The sequence below is a fragment of the Apus apus genome, chromosome Z (genome assembly GCF_020740795.1).
Source record: "Apus apus isolate bApuApu2 chromosome Z, bApuApu2.pri.cur, whole genome shotgun sequence".
NCBI classification, from domain to species: domain Eukaryota; kingdom Metazoa; phylum Chordata; class Aves; order Apodiformes; family Apodidae; genus Apus; species Apus apus.
This window is the reverse complement of record NC_067312.1, coordinates 10,991,933-11,011,839: the sequence shown is the minus strand read 5'-3', so window position 1 is coordinate 11,011,839 and position 19,907 is coordinate 10,991,933. Positions and strand designations below refer to the sequence as shown.

General features: G+C 55.8%; 1 protein-coding gene across 1 annotated transcript; it reads right to left on the bottom strand.

The window, feature by feature from the left end:
• Nucleotides 1-66: 66 nt before the first annotated feature.
• LOC127395595 (uncharacterized) lies at nucleotides 67-15,408 on the bottom strand. The gene is made up of 18 exons (XM_051642741.1): nucleotides 15,233-15,408; nucleotides 9,237-9,527; nucleotides 8,869-8,966; nucleotides 8,423-8,615; nucleotides 6,811-7,053; nucleotides 6,433-6,675; nucleotides 4,998-5,249; nucleotides 4,608-4,856; nucleotides 3,743-4,033; nucleotides 3,362-3,459; nucleotides 2,847-3,039; nucleotides 2,525-2,636; nucleotides 2,151-2,403; nucleotides 1,911-1,950; nucleotides 1,045-1,150; nucleotides 808-875; nucleotides 399-541; nucleotides 67-258 (listed from the first exon to the last, which is right to left on the bottom strand). The coding sequence occupies exons 1-18, from the start codon at nucleotides 15,333-15,335 to the stop codon at nucleotides 67-69; spliced, it is 3,168 nt and encodes a 1,055-aa protein (XP_051498701.1). The 5' UTR covers nucleotides 15,336-15,408.
• Between the last annotated feature and the right edge of the window lie 4,499 nt (nucleotides 15,409-19,907).

Here is a 19,907-nt window from a genome sequence, read left to right as displayed (position 1 = left end):
GGCCAATGTTGACAATTTTGAAAATCCTTTTGGTTTCAGTGGCCGCAAAGGATGTGAGAAAAGAGCTCAGGATTGCTGAATAGCTGGAGAGGCACCTACAGTTGCCCAGCACCCTGCACTGCCCAACCAGGTCCAAGTGCCTGTGCCAAGCCCTGGAGAGCTCTGCTTACACGGGATGATGCTCTTGTAGCGGTTCTTGCTCTGATTACACAGCTCCTTCCCAGCATTGCAGGAATGCAACAGAGTGGAGGACAGTTGCTGCAGAGGAAGGAGAAAAGCCCACTCTGCATTGGCATGTGTTGTGGGGCTGGCCAAGGCCAACTCCACCACACACTGAAAGAAGGGATGAGGGCTGCGTGGCCCGTGTAGCCAGGCATGAAAGCAAAGCTAAACCAGACCTGATACTCTCTCAGACGCCCAGCACCATGCCTGTTGTCTGATTCATCCTCTGTCTGCTCTGCCTCTATTTCTGCCCTCTTAAAACTCTTCACAGCCTCCAGCAGCTCCTCCACTGGGATCTGTGTGTTCAGTTTGCACACACCTATGGAGACCATGAGGACAGGAATTTAGCATGCACTTGATGGCTGGTCCTGGAGCTCTACTGCTAGCACTGAGTAGGCACTGCACTGGTCAGGACCCCACCAAGCCCTAGATTGCCCCTGTTCATGCAGGTCACTTTCTCTTCCAAGATGTCTTGTTCCCTGTGCTAGCCATCTCTGATTCCCTTGATCTGGTAAGGACCCAACAGAGCCTGTAAGCACTCTGCCTGTCCAGAAAAAACATGCAGAGCCTCTGCTCATACTGCACCTCCTCGACATCTTCGCAGGGGAATAGCACTGCTGGTCTCTGAGGTTTTTGAACTGTTGTACTTTCGCCTGCAAAACAGAGAGTCAGGCTCATATGTGAGCAGAAGAGAGAGACAGAGGAGCGGCTGTTGTCCAGGGAACAGCCTCACCTCCCACCTTGTATTATCTTAGGGTCCACTTGGAGACTCCCTGCCAGTGCAAGGTGCTAGACGAGAGCAGAAGTGAGGCACATACTGACCTGAAAAGCATGAAGAGCAGCAAAATTCCCAGTGCCAGGAGTGCAATTACTACTGCTACTCCAATAATCACGTGCATCCTGCCCAGCAGAGGCACCAGCTCCGGCTCTGTAAAAAGCACAGCCCAGACTCAGGCTCCCACACAGCCTGGATCAGGTGTTGGGAGATTTCCCAGGTGTGGGCATGTGGTGAAAAGCAGCTTCCCTCATCTCCCTCTGCAGAATAGCTAGGCTGGTGTAGAAGGAGTAAGACCTTGCTTGGTGTGATGCCCTTCAGGGTGGGCCCTGTCTCCCTGACTGCCCCAGGCATGGCCCGAGCCTGGTGAGGTGTTTCCTTTCCTGGAGATGCACAAGCACCAGAGGAGCACGAGCACTAAGATGCAACATGAGAAGGTAGCAGGGATGATGCAGTTTCCAGCTGCCACCTGTGCCACACCTGCCCAAGTGGCCTGAGGTTGCCAGTGCCCATCCACCAGAGGCAGCCTCAAGATCCAGAGAACTTCCACGACAATGGAAGTAGGACAACCAGACCTCAGTGCTCCTGCGTCCGGCCAGTTCAACTCCACAGGAGGTGGCCAGGCTGGGGCAAGGGGAGATGCAGGAGAGAGGCTTAGGCACAGGTGCAGCCTGGACCAGATGCTGACGATGTCCCCAGTGATGGCACAGGGCACGTGCAAGTGTGCAGATGTGTGTCTTGGCTTAGGTTTCTCTTCCAGGATGAGCAGCAAGAGGTTTCCTCCTCTGGCCCTCGCAGCAAGAAGACCCCAGAGCTGCTGCACTCGGCCAGCTCCTCTCCAGGGCAGGGGCCAGGCTGAGGCAAGGGGAGACGCGGGAGAGGCTCAGGCACAGGGAGCCCCGGGCGCACTTACCCAGGGAGAAGCTGTAGCACACACAGGTGAACGTCTCCGTCTGTTGGAGGAGACGGGAGGGAGAGCTCAGGCCACTCCTGCCCCGCTGCCCGCCCGGGCCACAGGGCTCCCAGCCGCGGCCGGCAGGTGCCCGGGCTGTGGCCAAGGAGCCCGGGAACACCGTCCCGCCGGGGTGCCGGGGCCCGTTCCCGGCTGGCAGCGTCCCCGGGGAGCAGCAGCCCCTTCCCCCGTCAGGAGTACCTGGTGCGAGCGGCGGACGAGGCGGAGCAGGGCCGTGTAGCTGCATCCCGGGCGCAGGGCCGCGTTGTGGTAGCCCTGCCCGCGGGCCCCCTGGCCCAGCACGAAGTCCGTGGGGGCGGTGAGGTTGAGCAGGGCGGCCAGGTAGGCAGCGGGCTGCCGGCTGGCGTTGAAGGGCTGCGGCTGCCCCGAGCAGGCGCCTTCCAGCGCGGGGCCGGCGCCGTCGTGCGTGGCGGCCACGAGGAGCTGGTGCTCCCTGCGGGCGGGGCGTGAGCGGGACGGGGGAGCCGGGGAGGCGGGCGGCTGCGGGCAAGCGCTGCCGGGGGGCAGGCTGCCGGGGGGCTGGGCAGCGCGGAGCTGCCGGGGGCTGCGCTCACCTCTCGGCCTCGGGGGGCCGGGCGAGGGGGCGGAGGGGCAGCACGGCCGTGCCTTGGCTCGGGGAGACGTCTCGGGCGCCGCGGCAGCTGCTGCCCAGAGGGTGCGGGGCGTCTGGGGGGGAAGCCCCGGGGGCTGAGCAGCGGCGGGCACGCGGCGGGGCCGTGCGGGGAGCAGCGGCGGCCCCGGCGGGAGCGGCTGCGGGGCACGGCTCCTCTCCGCCCGGGCCCCGCGGGCCGCGGGGCTGGGGACACAGACGGGGCTGCCCCAGCCGGGCTGCGCGCCGCGGCCGGCCCGGCGGGAGCGGGACACAGCGAGGCTTACCCGGGCTGTTGGTCGGAAACTGCCGGAGCGACGCAGCCCCGGCTCCGGCGGCCGTGAGTCCCCGCACCGACACCAGGTAGGTGCTGCCGGCGCGGGGCTCCTGCAGCGGGTGCTCGGTGACCGAGCTGTTGAGCCGCAGCCGCTCGAGCTGCAGGAAGGCTCCGTCCTGCGCGCTCCTCGTCGTGATGTTCAGCTGGGGACAGGAGACCGAGCTGGAGGACAGCGGCTGCCGCCTGCCCGCAGCCCGCCGAGACAGCCGAGCCCCCTGCAGAGCTGCCCTTCTCTGCGCCTGCCCCACTGGTGGAAGGATCCCGCAGAGGAACCAGCAGGAGCCCGGGTCCCGTGCGTGGACCTCAAAGCTGACAAGAGGAAGAGCCTGAACTTGTCTTTCTTCCTCTAGGTGATCACAGCTTTCCCTTCCCCACTCTCCCCGGGCTACCAGGGAGACTGCTCTCTGGGTATGGGCACCTGGAGAGGGGAGGAGGACCATATGGGAGTCCCTGGTTCCCAGGTACCTGGTATCCAATTATCTCCCCTTTGCAGGAGGGCAGTGCCTTCCACCTGAGGGACCCTGTGCTGGGATCCAGCTGCAAGTCTTCAGGTGCATCTGGCACTGGAAGCACAGGAGAAGGAGGCAGTGAGGATGGTGTGAGCCCAGAACAGGCTACAGGCAACTCTTGGCCCACGGGAGAGTGAGGAGGGGATGTGCAGTGCCCCAGCACCTGCACAGCACCTTCCCCAAAGCCCCACAGGCTCCAAACAGCCCGAATACCAGGCCTATCCCTGCAGGGAGCAGATGACCAGGCTGCAAAGGGGCAAAGGGAATACTGATCCACCACCCCTGCCTGTGACCCAGCCCAGGGCTGTCCCTTCTCTCTATACTCCCATACACCAACCTGTTTCTTCTGTTCTGGCCAACCACGAGTACAGGATTGTGCTGGGGGGCAGGGAGATGGTGACACTGTAGAGAGTGAAAGGCTGAAGAGACTGACAAGTGAATGTTCCCTCCTGGCCATGTAGCCTCTCCTCTTCCTTCACCTCCTCAGCCTCACAGGGAGCTGAGGAATGCTCTGCCAGCTGGCACATGGCCAGCATGTGCTCGCAGGTGTCAGGGAGCCTGCAGGTCCAGTTCAGTTTGATGCTGGTGCTGGAAATCTCCAAGGTCCCAGGGACAACCTTGCGAATGTCTGTGAAAGAAACAGATAAAGAAGTTCACTCCCATCCCTTACCCTCCATTGCTGCAATGGTGCTGTGGCCAGACAGCCTGGCTCCCCATCCAACCTGGAGCAAGGGAAAACCAAAGGCTGAATCTGGTCACTCCAGCTCTCTGGTGGGGGAGCAGGAGGATTTTGGGGTCACTGGGTGCTATGAAGCTGGACATGACCCTTTGTGAAAATTCTTCCAGTGGGACAACAGACCCCAGTCAGTAAAACATCACGACATGGTGGTGGGAACAGGGGGAAGCACATTGTGTCCCCAGCTTGGCTACATCACAGCTCACAGGTGGCTACAAACAGGTCCTTCTGGCCTCATGTCCTCTGAGGTGTGTGACTGGAGTCAACCAACCGGTGGCTGGTGCCACAGGAGAGCACAGCGGGATGCATTTTATCCTGCCCTTGCAGAGGATGCTTCCAGATCATCAAATCTCTTGGAACTGGCCGCAAGGGAAAACCAAGACCTCCCCATGTTGACCTACACCCAGACTCATTCCCAGAATCTGGCCCCTGCACAGTACTATTCTGCTCCTCATGCATCCCTTACCGATGCAGTCCACCCTGGACTTGATGGGGATCCAGTTCCCTCTGATGTCCCTTCCCTCCCATGAGTCTGTGTATAGTTTCCTGTCGGTGCTGGACAGGACCTTCCCTGCACATTTGACACTGCTGAAGGATGGCTGGAAACCCTCAGGGCAGCTCAGCATCACTTCTTCATTCTTTTTGAAATTCTCCTGGTCTGGTGTCAGCTGAAGCTCTCGGTCCCACTGTGGCCTTTGGCACATTTCTAGCACAGCTGTTAGTGGGTGTTAGTTGGGGTGGGAAGTGACAAGTTGGATCAGGGGTGGGAAATGACAAGTTGGGTGATGGAATATCAACAATAATTCAGTTTGGGGCAGAGCAGGGCAGCCAAGAGAGCTCCTGATGCCCCCCTTACCGATACACTCCACATGGGACTGAATGTTGATCCAAAAACCTTGTCTGGGCATTGCATGCCAGACTCCTCTGGAAGCATTATTCCATTTGCTGATGGGCTGGTCCTGCCTCAAACATTTGATTCTGGTGAAAGATGGCTGGGAACCCATAGGGCAGCTCAGCCCCACTTCTTTGTTCTTCTTGTAAATGTCCCAGTCTGGTGTCAGCTGGAGACTTGAATCCCAGTGGGGCCTTTGGCATGTTGCTGTCAAAGCTGAAAGTTTGTGTTAGTTGGGTTGGGAGGGGTTGAGGGGGCACAGCAGCAGTAGGTGTTGGGGTATCAGCAATCTCCAGCAATCCTTCCAGTCCCTGAAGGGGGAGGGAAGGTGACAGGTCCCTCTGTCATGACATGACCCCTCAGCAAGGCTTTTTGGGAGGGGACTCTTCTCGTGCACCCAAAGAGTGAAGAGTCACTCGTCCATGAACCTCCCCATCCACCCACTGCACAGAAGCACAGAATTATTCTGGTTGGAAAAGACCAGCATTGCAGCCACTCTTCCCAAAGCCTAGAGCATTGCATGAGGTTCTTATGCAAAGAACCCATCAGCTGACATTCTTAAATCTCCTGTCAATGGCCTTGGCCCATTATCCAGCCATGGACACACTTAGCCACCCCTCACAACCCACAGCAAGGAAGTTCTCACATTGTCTTTCCATGTCCACCTCCCCCGAGCACTAGGCTGCCTCTGCACAGCCATCCACAAACTCAGCAGAGCTCTGTCCCTAACCAGGGCAGCCCCACAGCCAATCACCTGAGGAAGAGCATTGCTCTCACCCCAGATGCATCTCACACAGTCTCCAGGGACAATGCCAAGGTCTGACCCAGCCTGGGCACTAAAGGCTGCCTTTAGTCTCCTACACTCCATCTGCTGGGCTGCAGATGTCCCCAGGGTCCCTCACCTGCACAGGGGTGGACAAACAGACCTGTGTAATCTAGGGTGGCACCTGGAGGGGCAGCAAGGACCAGGACACCTCTGTGGGTACATCTTCACTAGCCCTGGATCCTGTCCCAGGCCCTGGCACCTTCTGCAGAGCCCCATCCTTGGCACCTCCACCAGGAACCTCCCCCCAGCCATGAGTGGCAGCAGGAGCCCTGCACACCCAGCGCTCTGCCCTGGCCTGCCATGGGCAGCTCTGGCCACTGCCCCCACCCTTATCCCACAGCCCCCTCCTGCCAGGACCCTCAGGGGCTGTGGCTGGCACCAGACCCCTCCCCAGCAAGGCTCTCCTGGAGCCCAGGGACAGGCACAGGGCAGGCTCAGGGGCTGCCTCCACACTGCCCTCAGCAGCACCTGCCGTGTCCCCAGGCAGGCAGAGCCCAAACCCTCCTGTGCACACACAGCCTGCTTCCCCTGCTGCGGAAGGGCAGCCAGGAGAGCTCCTCATGCCTCCCTTACCCAGGCACTCCACGTTGGACTTGATGGGGATCCAGTTCCCTCTGCTATTCTTTCTGTCCCATGAGCCTGTGTATTCCGGATTCCTGATGGTGCTGGACATGCCTTTCCCTGCACATTTGACATGGCTGAAGGATGGCTGGAAACCCTCAGGGCAGCTCAGCATCACTTCTTCATTCTTTTTGAAAATCATCTGGTTTGGTGTCAGCTGGAGTCTTGAGTCCCATGGGGGCTTTTGGCACATTTCTGGCAGAAGTGAAACTGGCTGTTAATTGGGGTGGAAGGTGACAAAGAAGGGCATGTGTAGATGGTGGTGTATTATCAGTCATCTGGTTTGGGGCAGAGCAGGGCAGCCAAGAGAGCTCCTCATGCCTTCCTTACCCAGGCACTCCACGCTGGACTGAACGTGGATCCAGTCACCTTTGTAGTCCCTTCCCTCCCATTGGCCTCTGTATACAGAAGTCCAGCTGTGGATGGGCCGGTTTTCTCCTAAACACTTGACATGAGTGAAGGATGGCTGGAATCCCTTAGGGCAGGTCAGCATCACTTCTTCATTCTTCCAGTAAATCTGCCAGTCTGGTGTCAGCTTGAGTCTTGAATCCCACTTGGGCCTTTGGCATTCATCTGACAGAGTTTAGAGTCAGTGTTAGTTGGGATGGGAGGGGTTGAGGAGGCACAGCAGGGGTGGGTGTTGGGGTATCAGCAATCCCCAGTAATCCCTCCAGTCCCTGAAGGGGGAGGGAAGGTGACACATCCATCTGCCATGACATGACCCCTCAGCACGGCTTTTTGGGAGGGGACTCTTCTTGTGCACCCAAAGCCAAAATGATCACTTGCCCGTTAGTTTCTCACATCCACTCTTGTGCTTGAGGGACTTTATTAGCTGTCTGCCACAGCCAGGGGGTTTCCCTGGGACAATCCCCTCTGTAGCCAGTGACTCCCTCCAGCTACTTATTAAGACCTGCCTCGCTGCCTGGCTCAGGCTGCCCTTCACATTGCTCGCTCATGGAACCAGAGCAGCTCTTGAGTCACATGGCTGTCCCATATACTAATACACTCCGTGGTCCTCTCAGTGCAGATCCAGGCACCTGCACAGCTTCTCCTTTACTAGATACCTATGCAGGGCAGTCCCATCCCACATGAGGAGGCATTTCCTTTCCCTCCATTGGATGGGCCAACTTCCCTACAACAGGTAAGTGTATTGTATTGCAAAAGGCCTGGAAACACTGCCCCAGAAATCTCCAGGATCTAAGACATTCCCTCATCCATGCTGAAGAACTCTGTCATCCATTCCTTCAACAAAGTTGTATCCCATCATGGTGCATCATCACCAACTGCCCTTGCCAGACTTGAGCTGCAGGCATCTGTCCAGCACACATTTTTTCCAGCAGAGAAAATGAGGGCTCAGGCAGTGTGCAGGGATGCTCTCTCTTCCTGCCCATGATCCCTGAGCACTGTGGTGCACATGTCTGTAGGAATGAGTTTCCAGACATTGCTGCCCTGGCTGCTGCAGGGACAGGCAGGGAGGCACAGCCTTCCCTTGCCCTCACCACTGCTGGGCAGGGCAGAGGGAGGCTGGCTCTGGAGCACGGGCATTTCCCCTGTATCCTGTACACGACTGGAGGGTTGGGAAGCCCGCTCAGTTGGGCTGCTCACTGCGAGAGGACCTGTGCCAGGCTCACAGCCCCAGTGCTGCCTGACCTCGAGCCCCACAGGCAGCCCCAGGCAGGGGTGGGCATCGCCATCTCCAGCGGAAGAGCAGAAGGGGCTGAAGCGATGCAGCTGCTCTGGGGCCCCGGCCAGGCAGCCCCCCAAGCAGGACTCACCAGCCCCACGGCCCCCTGCACAGTCGGGCTCTCGGGGTGACCACCCTCCTGGCCTCTCTCTGGGTGGGGACAGCGTGGCTGCACACTCAGCTCTGGAAGCTGCTCCAGGGACACGCTCACTCCCAGGGGGGCCACCTCAGCCCCACCCAGGGCAGAGCAACCATTACCTGAGATGTAGCTTTGAAACTCCAGGACTGATGCTGGCCCAGCACCAGCTGCCGTGAGGCCCTGCACTGTCACCACGTAGGTGCTCCCAGCTGCCTGAGCAGGTGGCGTGTACTGGGTGACAGACTGGTTCACTGTCACCTGCTGGAAATCAATGAAGCTGCCGTCCTGCGCTCTCCTGGCTGTGATGTTCAGCTGCAGGAAGGACAGGGAGCAGGGGGTGAGCAGCACCCACCTCCCGCTCCTGCTCGGGCCAGCTGTGGACAGAGGGGCTGTCAGTGGGGGCAGCTGGGGACAGCAGGGGCCCTGACCCCACCACAAACACCAGCCGTGTAGAGCTGCTGGGCCCTGGCACTCACACCTCTCCCCAGGCTGCAGGCACAGAGCTCCGTGCAGGGGAGCCTGCAGAGGGGAGGGGAGCCCCGGGGAGCCCCTGGTTCCCAGGTACCTGGTATCCAATGATCTCCCCTTTGCAGGAGGGCAGCGCCTTCCACCCGAGGGACCCTGTGCTGGGATCCAGCTGCAAGTCCTCGGGTGCATCTGGCACTGGAAGCACAGGAGAACGGGGTCACACGTGAGGCCAGGGAGGCTTTGTCCCCCAAAAGCCTGAATGTGCTGCAGCAGGAGCAACATTGCAGTGAGGAAGAGGAGAGTGAGGACGGGACGTGCTGTGCTCCAGCGCCTGCACAGCCCCTTCTTCTGAGCACCAGGGGCTCCAAACAGCCCTGGTCCTAGGAACATCCCTGCAGGGGCAGATGCTCAGGCTGGGTGGTCAGGCAAAGGGGACATTTGCATTTAATGTAGGAGGACACATACCTGTTTCCTTTGTCCTGTAGATCCGTGTGAAGAGGATTGTGCTGGGGGGCATGGAGATGGTGACACTGTAAGGAGTGAAGGGCTGCAGAGGGGGGCAGGTAAATGTTCCTTTCCAGCCATATAGCCTCTCCTGTCCCTTCACCTCCTCAGCCTCACAGGAGGAGGAGTAATCATCTTCCAGCCGGCACTTGGCCCAAATATCCTGGCAGGTGTCAGGGGGCCTGCAGGTCCAGTTCAGCTTGATGCTGGTGCTGGAAATCTCCAAGGTTCCAGGGACAACCTGGAAGATGTCTGTGAAAGAAATATTCCAGAGGATCACGTCAATCCCTTTCCTTCCCCTCCCAGCCATGCAACCTCCATCATCCCCACTGTTCTCTCCCTAGCCTGTGTCCAGACACACACTTGGGATACATCAGCAGCCGTTTTATCCAGCAGGAATGCCCACACAATGCCCTGGCTGGACACTGGACACAGGGCATGGGCACCGAGGGGCACACGCTGCAATGTCTGCCAACTTCCTCTTGCTCCCTGTGCTCACAGCTCCTGCAGGAACCAGCCCCAACACTCTCATGGCAGCCCAGCCCGATGGTCACAAGGCACAGGCCAGCTGGGGAGACTGCAGTGCCTTCCTGGCTTTAGCCTGTCAGACTCGGCTTCCCACAGCCACAGCAGCTGGCCCTTTCCTTGCTCACAGACAATCACAGCGCCCTGAGGGCTCTGGAGAAGACAATAAACGCTGCCCCCGAAAGCCAGCTCCTCCAGGGACAGCGTGCAGCAGGGAACAGGAGGGGACACCGGGTGCACATGGGGAGGAGGCCAGGCCTTTGTCCTGCCTGGGCAGCCTGAGGGGACACGGGGAGCAGAGCCCCCTGATCCCCCAGACCCCGCCACAGCCTTGTGGCCACCGGTGGTGCCACAAACGCTGGCCTGACCTCCAGCCCTGCAGCCCCTTTCCCTGGCACATGCTCTTGCCACAAGCCCTCAGGGAGCCCCATCCTTGGCACCTTCACCAGGAACCTCCCAGCCATGAGTGGCAGCAGGAGCCCTGCACACCCAGCGCTCTGCCCTGGCCTGCCATGGGCAGCTCTGGCCACTGCCCCCACCCTGATCCCACAGCCCCCTCCTGCCAGGACCCTCAGGGGCTGTGGCTGGCACCAGACCCCTCCCCAGCAAGGCTCTCCTGGAGCCCGGGGACAGGCACAGGGCAGGCTCAGGGGCTGCCTCCACACTGCCCTCAGCAGCACCTGCCGTGTCCCCAGGCAGGCAGAGCCCAAACCCTCCTGTGCACACACAGCCTGCTTCCCCTGCTGTGGAAGGGCAGCCAGGAGAGCTCCTCATGCCTCCCTTACCCAGGAACCTCTCCAGAGGTTTCCTAGCCCTCTGTGGTGCTTCCTTTCAGAAGCCCAGGGTAATGCTACAGTTAAAAATGTTGTATCTCATGGTTGCTCTTTAGAGGAGTAATACATTTCAGACATACTGTAGTACAAGGAAGAATTACTTTTTATTTAAGGTTTATGTTTGGTTGTTTATTTTTTACAAAAGTGGAAGCTTCTGCATGCTAAAATCATATCAATCATTATCCTAATTATTGCCAATAGGCATTTTGGATTCATTCAGCCCTTAGATATGGATGCTTCCCTGAAGTACAAGTCACTAAGTGTAAGGCTGCCTGGCTGGAAGTGGATGTGAAGTGATCCCGTGTACTGAGCTGGCACAACAGCCACTCATTTCTGACCAGGCTGGCCACCTTCATCAGGACTCCAGTGAATCACTTATCTTAAACCTGAGCATTTTTCAGCCTTCACTCTTTCCCAGAGATGTCAGTATCTTTTCCCTTTTTTTCAGCTGGCAGAGGCAGTTTTGCCCCAACGCTTCCTCAGTCCTCCTGTTAGTGTCTGCTGGGAAGGGTTGGAGGGATGCTGCTGTGAGCCAGTGTGACTCCTAGAGTGGCATCAGGCAAGGGCAGATGGCTGAAATGTGCTTCTACAAAGTGTGCCAGAGGTGTGTCAGTGGCCACATCTGGTCTTCAAGTACAAGGATTACATTGATAAGCTGTCGCATAGGAGAACCCTTTTGCTCCCTCCCTGTACCTGGCTGTGCTTGCAGAGCCCCTTGTAAGATCCCATGGGATCCCTGTCCTCTGCAATTCATCCTTTCCTTTCTGAGCCCTCTAAGCTGTGGGAGCCAGCATTCAGCCCCTTTTTAATTTTGCTGCAGGCTCCCCTGAGCACTTTGGTCTGTCAGATGTGGCTCAGACATGCTCATGCATGAGGCACACAGAGGCTAATGGAGCACCCAGACCCACACTGGGCATGAACTATGCTGGGCCACCTGAGGGATGGGTGGAGAGAGATCAGAAAAGTGGGCAGAGCCCACAGCTCATCCTCAGGGGAGCCAGAGCCTGAAGAGTGCTGCTGTAGGGCAGTGCACTAGCCTCAGAAGTTAGCCTGGAATTAAAACTTTCTGACTGAGGAATGGGTATGACAAAACAAGCGTGCCTTCCTTGCAGCGGGGTCATGTACACCAGTGAGCCAGCCTGGGGGCTGCCAAAGCCTATTTACCTCCTGTATGAAGAGCATCCTGCCAGCAGCAGCACCCGTGCTTGTCACAGCCCCCTGGATCCAGGGCTTGCCTCCTACCCTCACCCCTGCTGCTGCAGAGGAGCTGGGGATATGTGTTCAGGTACCTGCAGCCACTCAGAGCCCTTCCTGGTGGCATTTCCAATGCCTGTGTCAGGGTGAAGCTTAGAACTCTCTGCTTCCCCACAGAAGAGGAAAGAGATTTTGAATCCATATCTGTTTTTGTCTCAAGGGCATTGCTGAATACAGCCCAGTTCAATCTCACTTCTCCAATAAGCCCAAGCACAGCAGGCATGCAATTACCACTTGAGACTCACTGGGAGAAGCTAATCCATGACTGCTGGGTGCAAATCGAGATGCAGAGGCTGTGGGAGACACCTCTTACACTGCAGCTCCAACCACTCTGTAATATATGCTGTGGGAAAAGTGCTCCTGGGAGCAAAGGAGGCTTTTTTCTAACCCAGGGTGTCTATTTGTGGTCTCTGGTGGTGGCCATGGGAAGCTGTGTGGCAAACTTGAATCAGAGGGTATCAGATCTGCTCAGGTTTCACCAGAATGGAGCTCACCATTTGTGCAAAGGAGATGGACGCACACAAAGGACAGAGCACTGCTGGAGAAGGGAGGGTGCTCAGAGAGAAAGGGGAAAGAAACACTCAGCTTCTGTCTTTGTAGGGGCTAACAGCATCCGGGAGAGTAAAGAAACAGTCATCAAACACTGTTTTTCACCCTGCACCATAGTATGCAGACAGCCGCCCACAGGCCCTCCACCCCTGACTATAGGAAAGAGGCTGAGACAACTGCAATTTCAGCATGGAAAATATGGTGTGGACATGACCAAACAGGCGCTTCTTATAACGTGCAATATATGCTCATTGCAAAACGGAGAATGCTGAATGCCTCAGCAGGAGTGGTAGTAAAACACTAGTCTGTTTTCCTCATTTAATCAGAGATAAACTGTTATGTTTTTCTTCATTTGGTGCTATTAAATTAATACCCTCCTTGTTAATATTGTTGAAGACCCATGAATATAGTAAGTATTTTACAAAAGTATCTGGACTGCTTGTCCCTGCTACAAAAGAGTTAGGGGTCTGGCAGGGAAAACAAAGCCCCAGCATGCCCCAGAAGCAGATGTCAGGGAGGATAAGCAGAAAGAAGAAATAGCTGTGCTGGTAATTTAGGTCAGGCTCCTGGGATCAGCCCTTTGCCTACCAGCAAAAGATGTACTTTCTTATATTGTATTATTCCATACATGAAGAATGGCAATGTAAAATCTAAGGAGCAGCAGGCAAAGTTCAAACCTTTTCCCATGGCAGCTCAGCAGCTACCAGAGGTGACAGCAAAATGTGCTGGGGCTCCTGCTGCATTTGATGGCATGTGCTCGCTGAGAGGAAATAAGAAAAGTAACCACCATTTCCAACAATAGAGAATGGTGTCACAAGCCACCGAGACAACATGCACAGGTCTTAAAGCATCTCTGTACTTACTAGGTGGGTCTTTAGAAGGAGTGGGCAGTGTGAAGATAGAGAAGGGGTAGAGAAACCTGGGGGCTGCTCTGCTGGGGAGCTGTGCCAGGGAAAGGAGGTTGCAAAGCAGGTTGCTCAACAAGGCACAGTGGGAAGAGCAGGGAAATGGTGACACTTTAACCTGTACAGCTCTGCCACGCAGAGGACATCTGTCAGGGTTTTAAGAAAGGAGCCCTGCTGAGGGGGGACAGTCCCACACCTCCCAGCACCTTGGTTCCCTCAGCATGGGGGGAGGGGCTTTGTGGGTGCCTGGAAGGGGACTGCAACGTGCAGTGGGAGCAGCTTGTCCACTATCCCCATTGTGGTGTTCCCTTTCCCCAGTAGTACCCTACATCTGCAAGGATCACAGGAGATTCTCAGGGACCCCTGGGAAAGGAGACTCTTGTCCTGTCTTGATCCCCATGACCCCATATCTCTGCCGAAGAGCTTTACCCTGCCCCACTGCCACTGTTTGCCCCACAGAAACCTATTCCACACTAATGGTGGTTGAAGGGAGCCTCCTGCCCAATCCTGGCCACCCACTCATCCTGTCCCTCAGTGAGAGAAGGCCCCTGATCCATCAGCTGGAGACCTTGAAGCAGGTCCCAGGATGGCAGGAGTCCACCTGCTGAGGATATAGGCAAGGCTTCCTGCACTGCTGGGTGCAACAGCCACATGTTTTTGTCTTGGTTCCTCTTTTCAAAAACACCAAGGTGCAAACTCAGCAATATCACAGGCAGTCCCAGACTCCTCCAGGGACAGCTGGGTAACCAAGATGTGCAGAGTGCACCAAGGGTGTGCTGGTCACCACATCCCCACTGTGTCCCACCACACACAGTATGGACAGGTCATGGTCTATTGTGCACTGAGAAAACAAGCTGGAGAGTCATGCAACACTTGGGCATGGTTGCACATGCTGGCCTAGTAGGACAGCTTCTGAGTGAGGGGAAGCCACTCTGGGCTGAAGGATATCCTCTGTCGCATGCCTAGCTCTTGGTTTTTAAGTGACAGTGTCTTGTGCTTATGCTCCCTGCGACCAGAGGGACACATTTTCCCTGGGAACAGGCTCCTATGGCCCATATCACACAGTACAGACCCCACTGTCACTTCACTTCAGCAGCTAAGGGTCCTGGTCACATTCTCTGGCCTCTGTCATAGCCAGGGTCTGTGATCAGCAGGTTTCTATAGCCCACACCAGCCCAGTCACAACCCAAAACTGGGTTAGAACAACACAAGTAGATGCTAGTGTAATTACTGTCATCATCTAGCTCCAGAAAGATAATTTTAGAGAAATACTTCAATTCAGACAGATGCAGAGCAACACAAGTTCACAACCCTTAGTCCACAGCTCAGACCCCAGACAGTGCCATGCTGGGTGGATTTCCTAGCCCTCTGGGGGCTCAGCTATGTGAGCCTGCAGATAGCCACCGACTAACTGCTGGGATGAAAGTGTGCAGCCTGTCTAGGAAGAGCCCAGCATAGCCCTGGGGGTGTCCTGGCCTTTCAGCACCAAGGAAGCCCATTTAAAAGCAGTCCCAGCATATCGTAACTCCTGCCCCCCAGGGTCTCCTGGACACAGGGGCTTAGCTCACAGCTCCCCAGGTCTTTGCTGGGCACTAGCACCCATCTCCACTGCAGTGAGGACTAGGCATCTTCACACTCCCCACTCCTTGAAGGACCCTGAAGTGGCTTTCCCAGCACACCCAGGCTTGCTGCCTTCCATACCCAAACAGTGCTTCACCCCGCCACAACCTGACTGATGCCCAAGTGTCTAGGGATCTGCTATGGACATCAGCTCCAATCCTCTCTGATACAGCTACTGCACCCTGCATGTGGTAAAGATGCACAGCAACCCTGCAACATGACTGCAGCAACGCCTGCTCTTACAAGTAGATGAGTGAGGACTCTAACTTACTTTTTTCCCGGGTTTCTCCTGAGAGATCAAGGTCTGGATCTGTCAGCTCCTGTGCTGCCAGCAGAGGTGTGAGGACCAAGAGAAATGTCCATCGCAGGGCCATGTTTGCTTATGCTTCCAGAGCAAGACTGAGGTTTCAGCCCTGCTGGCTGCCTCACAGCACACTCCTCTGATTGCAAGAGGTGCCAGCACAGAAAGGAAACAGTCACACAGAGAGATCACATATGGTGCAAGAAGCTTCCTCATTGGAGAGGGAACCTCCACTGGTGTCAGCACTGCTTTCATTCTTCTCTTTTGTGCACTGGAGTGGCTTCACGCCCCTTTTGCAACCTTCCTCTCTCTGGTCCATTGTCAGAGAACCACAGTTTCCAGTTTATCTGGCAGGAGTAGCTACTAGCCATTACATCTGCATTGTCCTCTCTTCCAGCACAGGTCTCAGCAGTCCCAGAAGGACTTGTGAACTGTGCTGGTTCATGATTGGGATTTTGTAGGAGGAGGCAGCCTCTACACTTATGCAGAGAAGTCAACCAGTGACTACATTAGGTCCACCTTAATCTTCTTACTGGCTGATGTAAATTGTGATAAAAAGGACTTCTGAAGTGCACTGAGGGTTTTAATTACCTGGCAGTGCAGGCCATGGGCAGGAAAGCCAAAGTTTTGACAGAGGTGTCTGGGTCCTCAAGACTGGGCTGAGAGCAGATGCTCAGGAACAAGGTAATGAGAGCCCTGGGAACCTGGAGCCCAAGTGTTGTGGCAGGTTGTGTCCCCAGTATATGCTTGAAGCATGAATGACCATGAAGGGGTGACAAGACAGCAGGGTGAGAAGGTGACCCAGGCATGGCAGTGAGCAGGCATGGGATGGCCTGATGAGCCTGTCTGTGATGCTGGAGGCCAGTGGCACTGGCCATGGCAACAGACCCAAGCTTGAGAGGTGGCCCAGGAGTCGATTGATTTGAGCTCCAGTCTCCCCAGCCGTCCCGCAGCCTTTGCTGGATGTGCTTGCCTGGGAGGAAAACAAGCCCTGAAGCGTTTTCTGAGGCTTCCCAGCAGGGCTGCAGCCCCTTGTGATCATGTTCCTCTTTACTGTGTTCTTGAGCAAGGCCTGGTATCCCAAGCCTGGGGTCAGGCTCTGCTTTCTGCTGATGCACATTCTTCATTTGATTGATTTGCACATCCTGCAACACCTTTAATCAGCAGCATTGGGCAGGCCAGTGTGTGGTGGCCCTCTCCAAATATTCTCTCCAGCCATCCTAAAAAATCTGACTCTGAGCAAACTGTGGCAGACGTCTTGTTTTGCAGGATTTTTTCTGCAATTACGTTGTTTGAAGGCACTCCTGCAGTCTTTTACCCCTGAGGGACAGAGTTGGAGGCTGTCCAGCTACCTACCTTGTGCCTTCCTATGCTCAGAAGGGCAGTTTCAGCCTCTTCTCCCTTTTCTGTATCTCATCTCACAGAATCACAGAATCACAGAATCACCAAGGCTGAAAAAGACCTTTGAAATCATCAAGTCCAGTCTATCACCTAACACCACCACATTGGTTAGACCTTGGCACTCAGTGCTACATCCAGCCTTTCCTTGAACACATCCAGGGATGGTGCCTCCACCACTTCCCTGGGAAGTCTATTCCAAAGTCTAATCACCCTCTCCATGAGGAAGTACTTCCTAATATCCAACCTAAACCTCCCATGGAGCACTCTGAGGCCATGCCCTCTTGTCTTCTTGCTAGTTGCCTGGAAAAAGAGCCCAGCCCCACCTGACCACAACCTCCCTTCAGGTAGTTGAAGAGAGTGAGAAGGTCCCCTCTGAGTCTCCTCTTCTCCAGGCTAAACAACCCCAGCTCCCTCAGCCTATCCCTGTAAGACTTTCCCTCTAGTCCTTTCACCAGCCTTGTTGCTCTCCTCTGGACCTGCTCCAGCACCTCAGTATCCTTCTTGAAGTGAGGGGCCCAGAACTGGACACAGTACTTTATTTGAGGCCTCAGAAGTGCTACATACAGGGGGAGAATGACATCCCTGCTCCTGCTGGCCACACTATTCCTGATACAAGCCAGGATGCCATTGGCCTTCCAGGCCATCTGGGCACACTGCTGGCTCATGTTCAACTGGTTGTCAACCAGCAGTCCCAGGTCTCTTTCTGCGGGGCAGCTCTCCAGCCACTCTTCCCCCATCTCCTCCTGCAACAGAGCTGACAGGGCCAGTGATTCCCCCTCACTCCCTCGCAGGAACATTTTATTTCCTTTGCTCAGATATGAAGCTAACCCACAGAGAGTTTTCCATACCCAAACACACTTGCCCTGGTGGAAGTGCCCTGGGGCTGCAAGTGCATGGTCAGGACCCCCCATTGCAGCAGGGCACATCCCGGGAGTAGCTGTGCTCCACCTCGGGTTGGAGGTTTGTGGGGAGAGGGGAGAAGCAGCTGCTCTTCTGCCTCCAGCAGCAGCAGCAACTCAGGTATCACCTCTTCCTGCTCCTTGATGCATCTGGATCTTTCAATAAATAAGTAAAAGGCTGTGAAAGCAAATCATATCAGTAGGAGTAGGTCCCTCATTGAGACAATCTTTGGAAAATGAGTAGGGAAATTCCATAAATCAGAAAAGACTAGAAAAATCACATCCTCAGTGCTTCTGTGCACCAATCCCAGTGCAATGGCTGTCAGCTCCTATGTTAACAGTACATGGCGTCTCCAAAAGCACTTCATTACCCCATCCAAAACCTCAAGAACCAGAGAGGAAGTGTGGCCCAAGAAGTTGCCAGGAAGCTTTCTTGCTCTCTCACATTTCACACTTCCTCTTGCTACACATCAGAAAAATTCAGCCTTCAGCACAACCTGGGCTGTTGCACAGAGGACAGAGGGGTGCTGCAAACCAGCACCACCTTTCTTGGTGTGTCCAGTAGCTTCTTGCCATGGTCACACAAGGCAACCCCAAAGCCACAAAGAACAGAGGTGTCCCTGGGCTTGTTTGGCAGGTCCCACTGCCTCCCCCATGCCACCCCAGCCAGGGCAGAGTGCACAGGGCAGAGCTGTCCCAACCAGGAGGATGAGCGGGGTGCATCTCAGCAGGGTGTCAGTAGGGAGCAGCACCCTGCTGTGATGCCAGGGTATGGGGACACTGCCAGACGTGTCCCATTTTGCCACAGACCTCAGAGTGTGCTGGCATTTGAGCCGTGTTTCGCAGTAATCTTGCCCCGCGCGCCCCGCCCCCCCTGGGATTTCACTTCCCTGCTGCTGTTTTATTGACCCTGCAGACTTTGGCGCAGATGTGAAGCTCTTGAAGTGTTTGTGAAAAGGGCTACTGGCTGCTTCTACAGGCTGTTCTTTTCTCTCTTTTTTGTTTGTCTTACAGGCTTTTACATCTTACTTGTATGATACTATTTTTTGTCATTTAGACATTACTTCAGCTCTTTGAAGGGCCTCTGTTTCAAATAACCCCTGGCCCTAGGGGTTAGCTCTGCTGTTTCCTCTCTGCTTTTTGACACCAGGAGCCCTGAGAAGCTGCCTTACATCTTTGCAGACTTGCTGGACACTGTGTGACCATGCTTCTTCTCTTAGCTCCCTTTTGTCCAAGGGTCTTCATTTCATGCATTTCCACTTTCTGAAATGGAGCAAGACGCCATTGGACTTGTCAATCTTTGTTGATTATGCAGAGTTACAGAAACAAAGCATGCTATGGCTGTTACTAGGGTAGTGCTTTCCTCAGCCCAGTCCTCCAGAGAGCTCAGTTCCCCATCTTCCTCCCTGGCCTTATGGCGCATGTGGAGCCACTCACAAACGCCTTGCTTGCCTCTGTGTTCTGGTTTGGTAGGTTTTTTGGTAGCGGGGGAAGGGCCCCAGGAGTGGCTCCCGGGAGAAGCTGAGAAGCTCCCCCTGCTCCAAAACCAGCCAGGCAGCCATTAGAGGGACAATAGATGTGCCTCAGCGTTTAACATACGAAAGAACATCTGTAACACCTGAGCAGAGAGGCACCTGGGGGCAGAAGAGCTGTGCTGGAGGGAGAAGAGCAGTGCTGGGGAAGGAGAGTGGTGCTGGTGGTTGGTGAGGAAGAAGGGGAAGAAGGTGCCCAAGCAGAAGTTTCCCTGCAACCTATGGCGAGATGGCAGCTGTCCCCCTGCACTCATGGGGGAACGTGCTGGAACATTCCCTGAAGGCTTCAGAAGGGGTGAACTTGGCCACTGGACTTGGATTTTGTGGCCAGTGGATTTGCTGCCTGTGGACTCTGATTATGCAGCTGTGGAAGACCCCGGCACCAGGGGAGGTGACTGTTCCCAAAGCAGCCTGTGAGTCTGTGGGAAGCCCAGGCTGGAACAGCTCCGGACCTCGTGGGAAGGACTCATGAAGGAGAGGTTCGTGGAGGACTCTCTCCCATGGGAGGGACCCCGTGGGGAAGCAGGGCAGGACTGTAAGGAATCCTTCTTCCTGAGGAGGAAGGAGCAGCAAGAACCACCAGCCTGTGAACTGACTCTAAACCCCATCCCCTGTCCCTGTGCCACTGGGGGGAATGAGGGAGAGAAACCAGGAACAAAGTGATTTGGGACAGGGAAGAAGGGAGGGGTGGGGTAACATATGCAAGCCCTGTTCTTCATCAATTAATGGCAAGCCAAGCAGGAGAGACAGGAACCACAACATCTCTGTGTGGTACAAGCCAGCCATTGGGACACTTGGAGACCAACAGCAGTA

What these genes read in the sequence shown, in the direction of transcription:
- LOC127395595 (XM_051642741.1), bottom strand. Translation starts at nt 15,335, where the DNA reads ATGGCCCTGCGATGGACATTTCTCTTGGTCCTCACACCTCTGCTGGCA. An exon ending in AGGAGAAACCCGGGAAAAAA is followed by an intron (nt 9,528 to 15,232) that starts GTAAGTTAGAGT and finishes TTTCTTTCACAG; the next exon opens with ACATCTTCCAGGTTGTCCCT. An exon ending in GTTTCAAAGCTACATCTCAG is followed by an intron (nt 7,054 to 8,422) that starts GTAATGGTTGCT and finishes AAACTCTGTCAG; the next exon opens with ATGAATGCCAAAGGCCCAAG.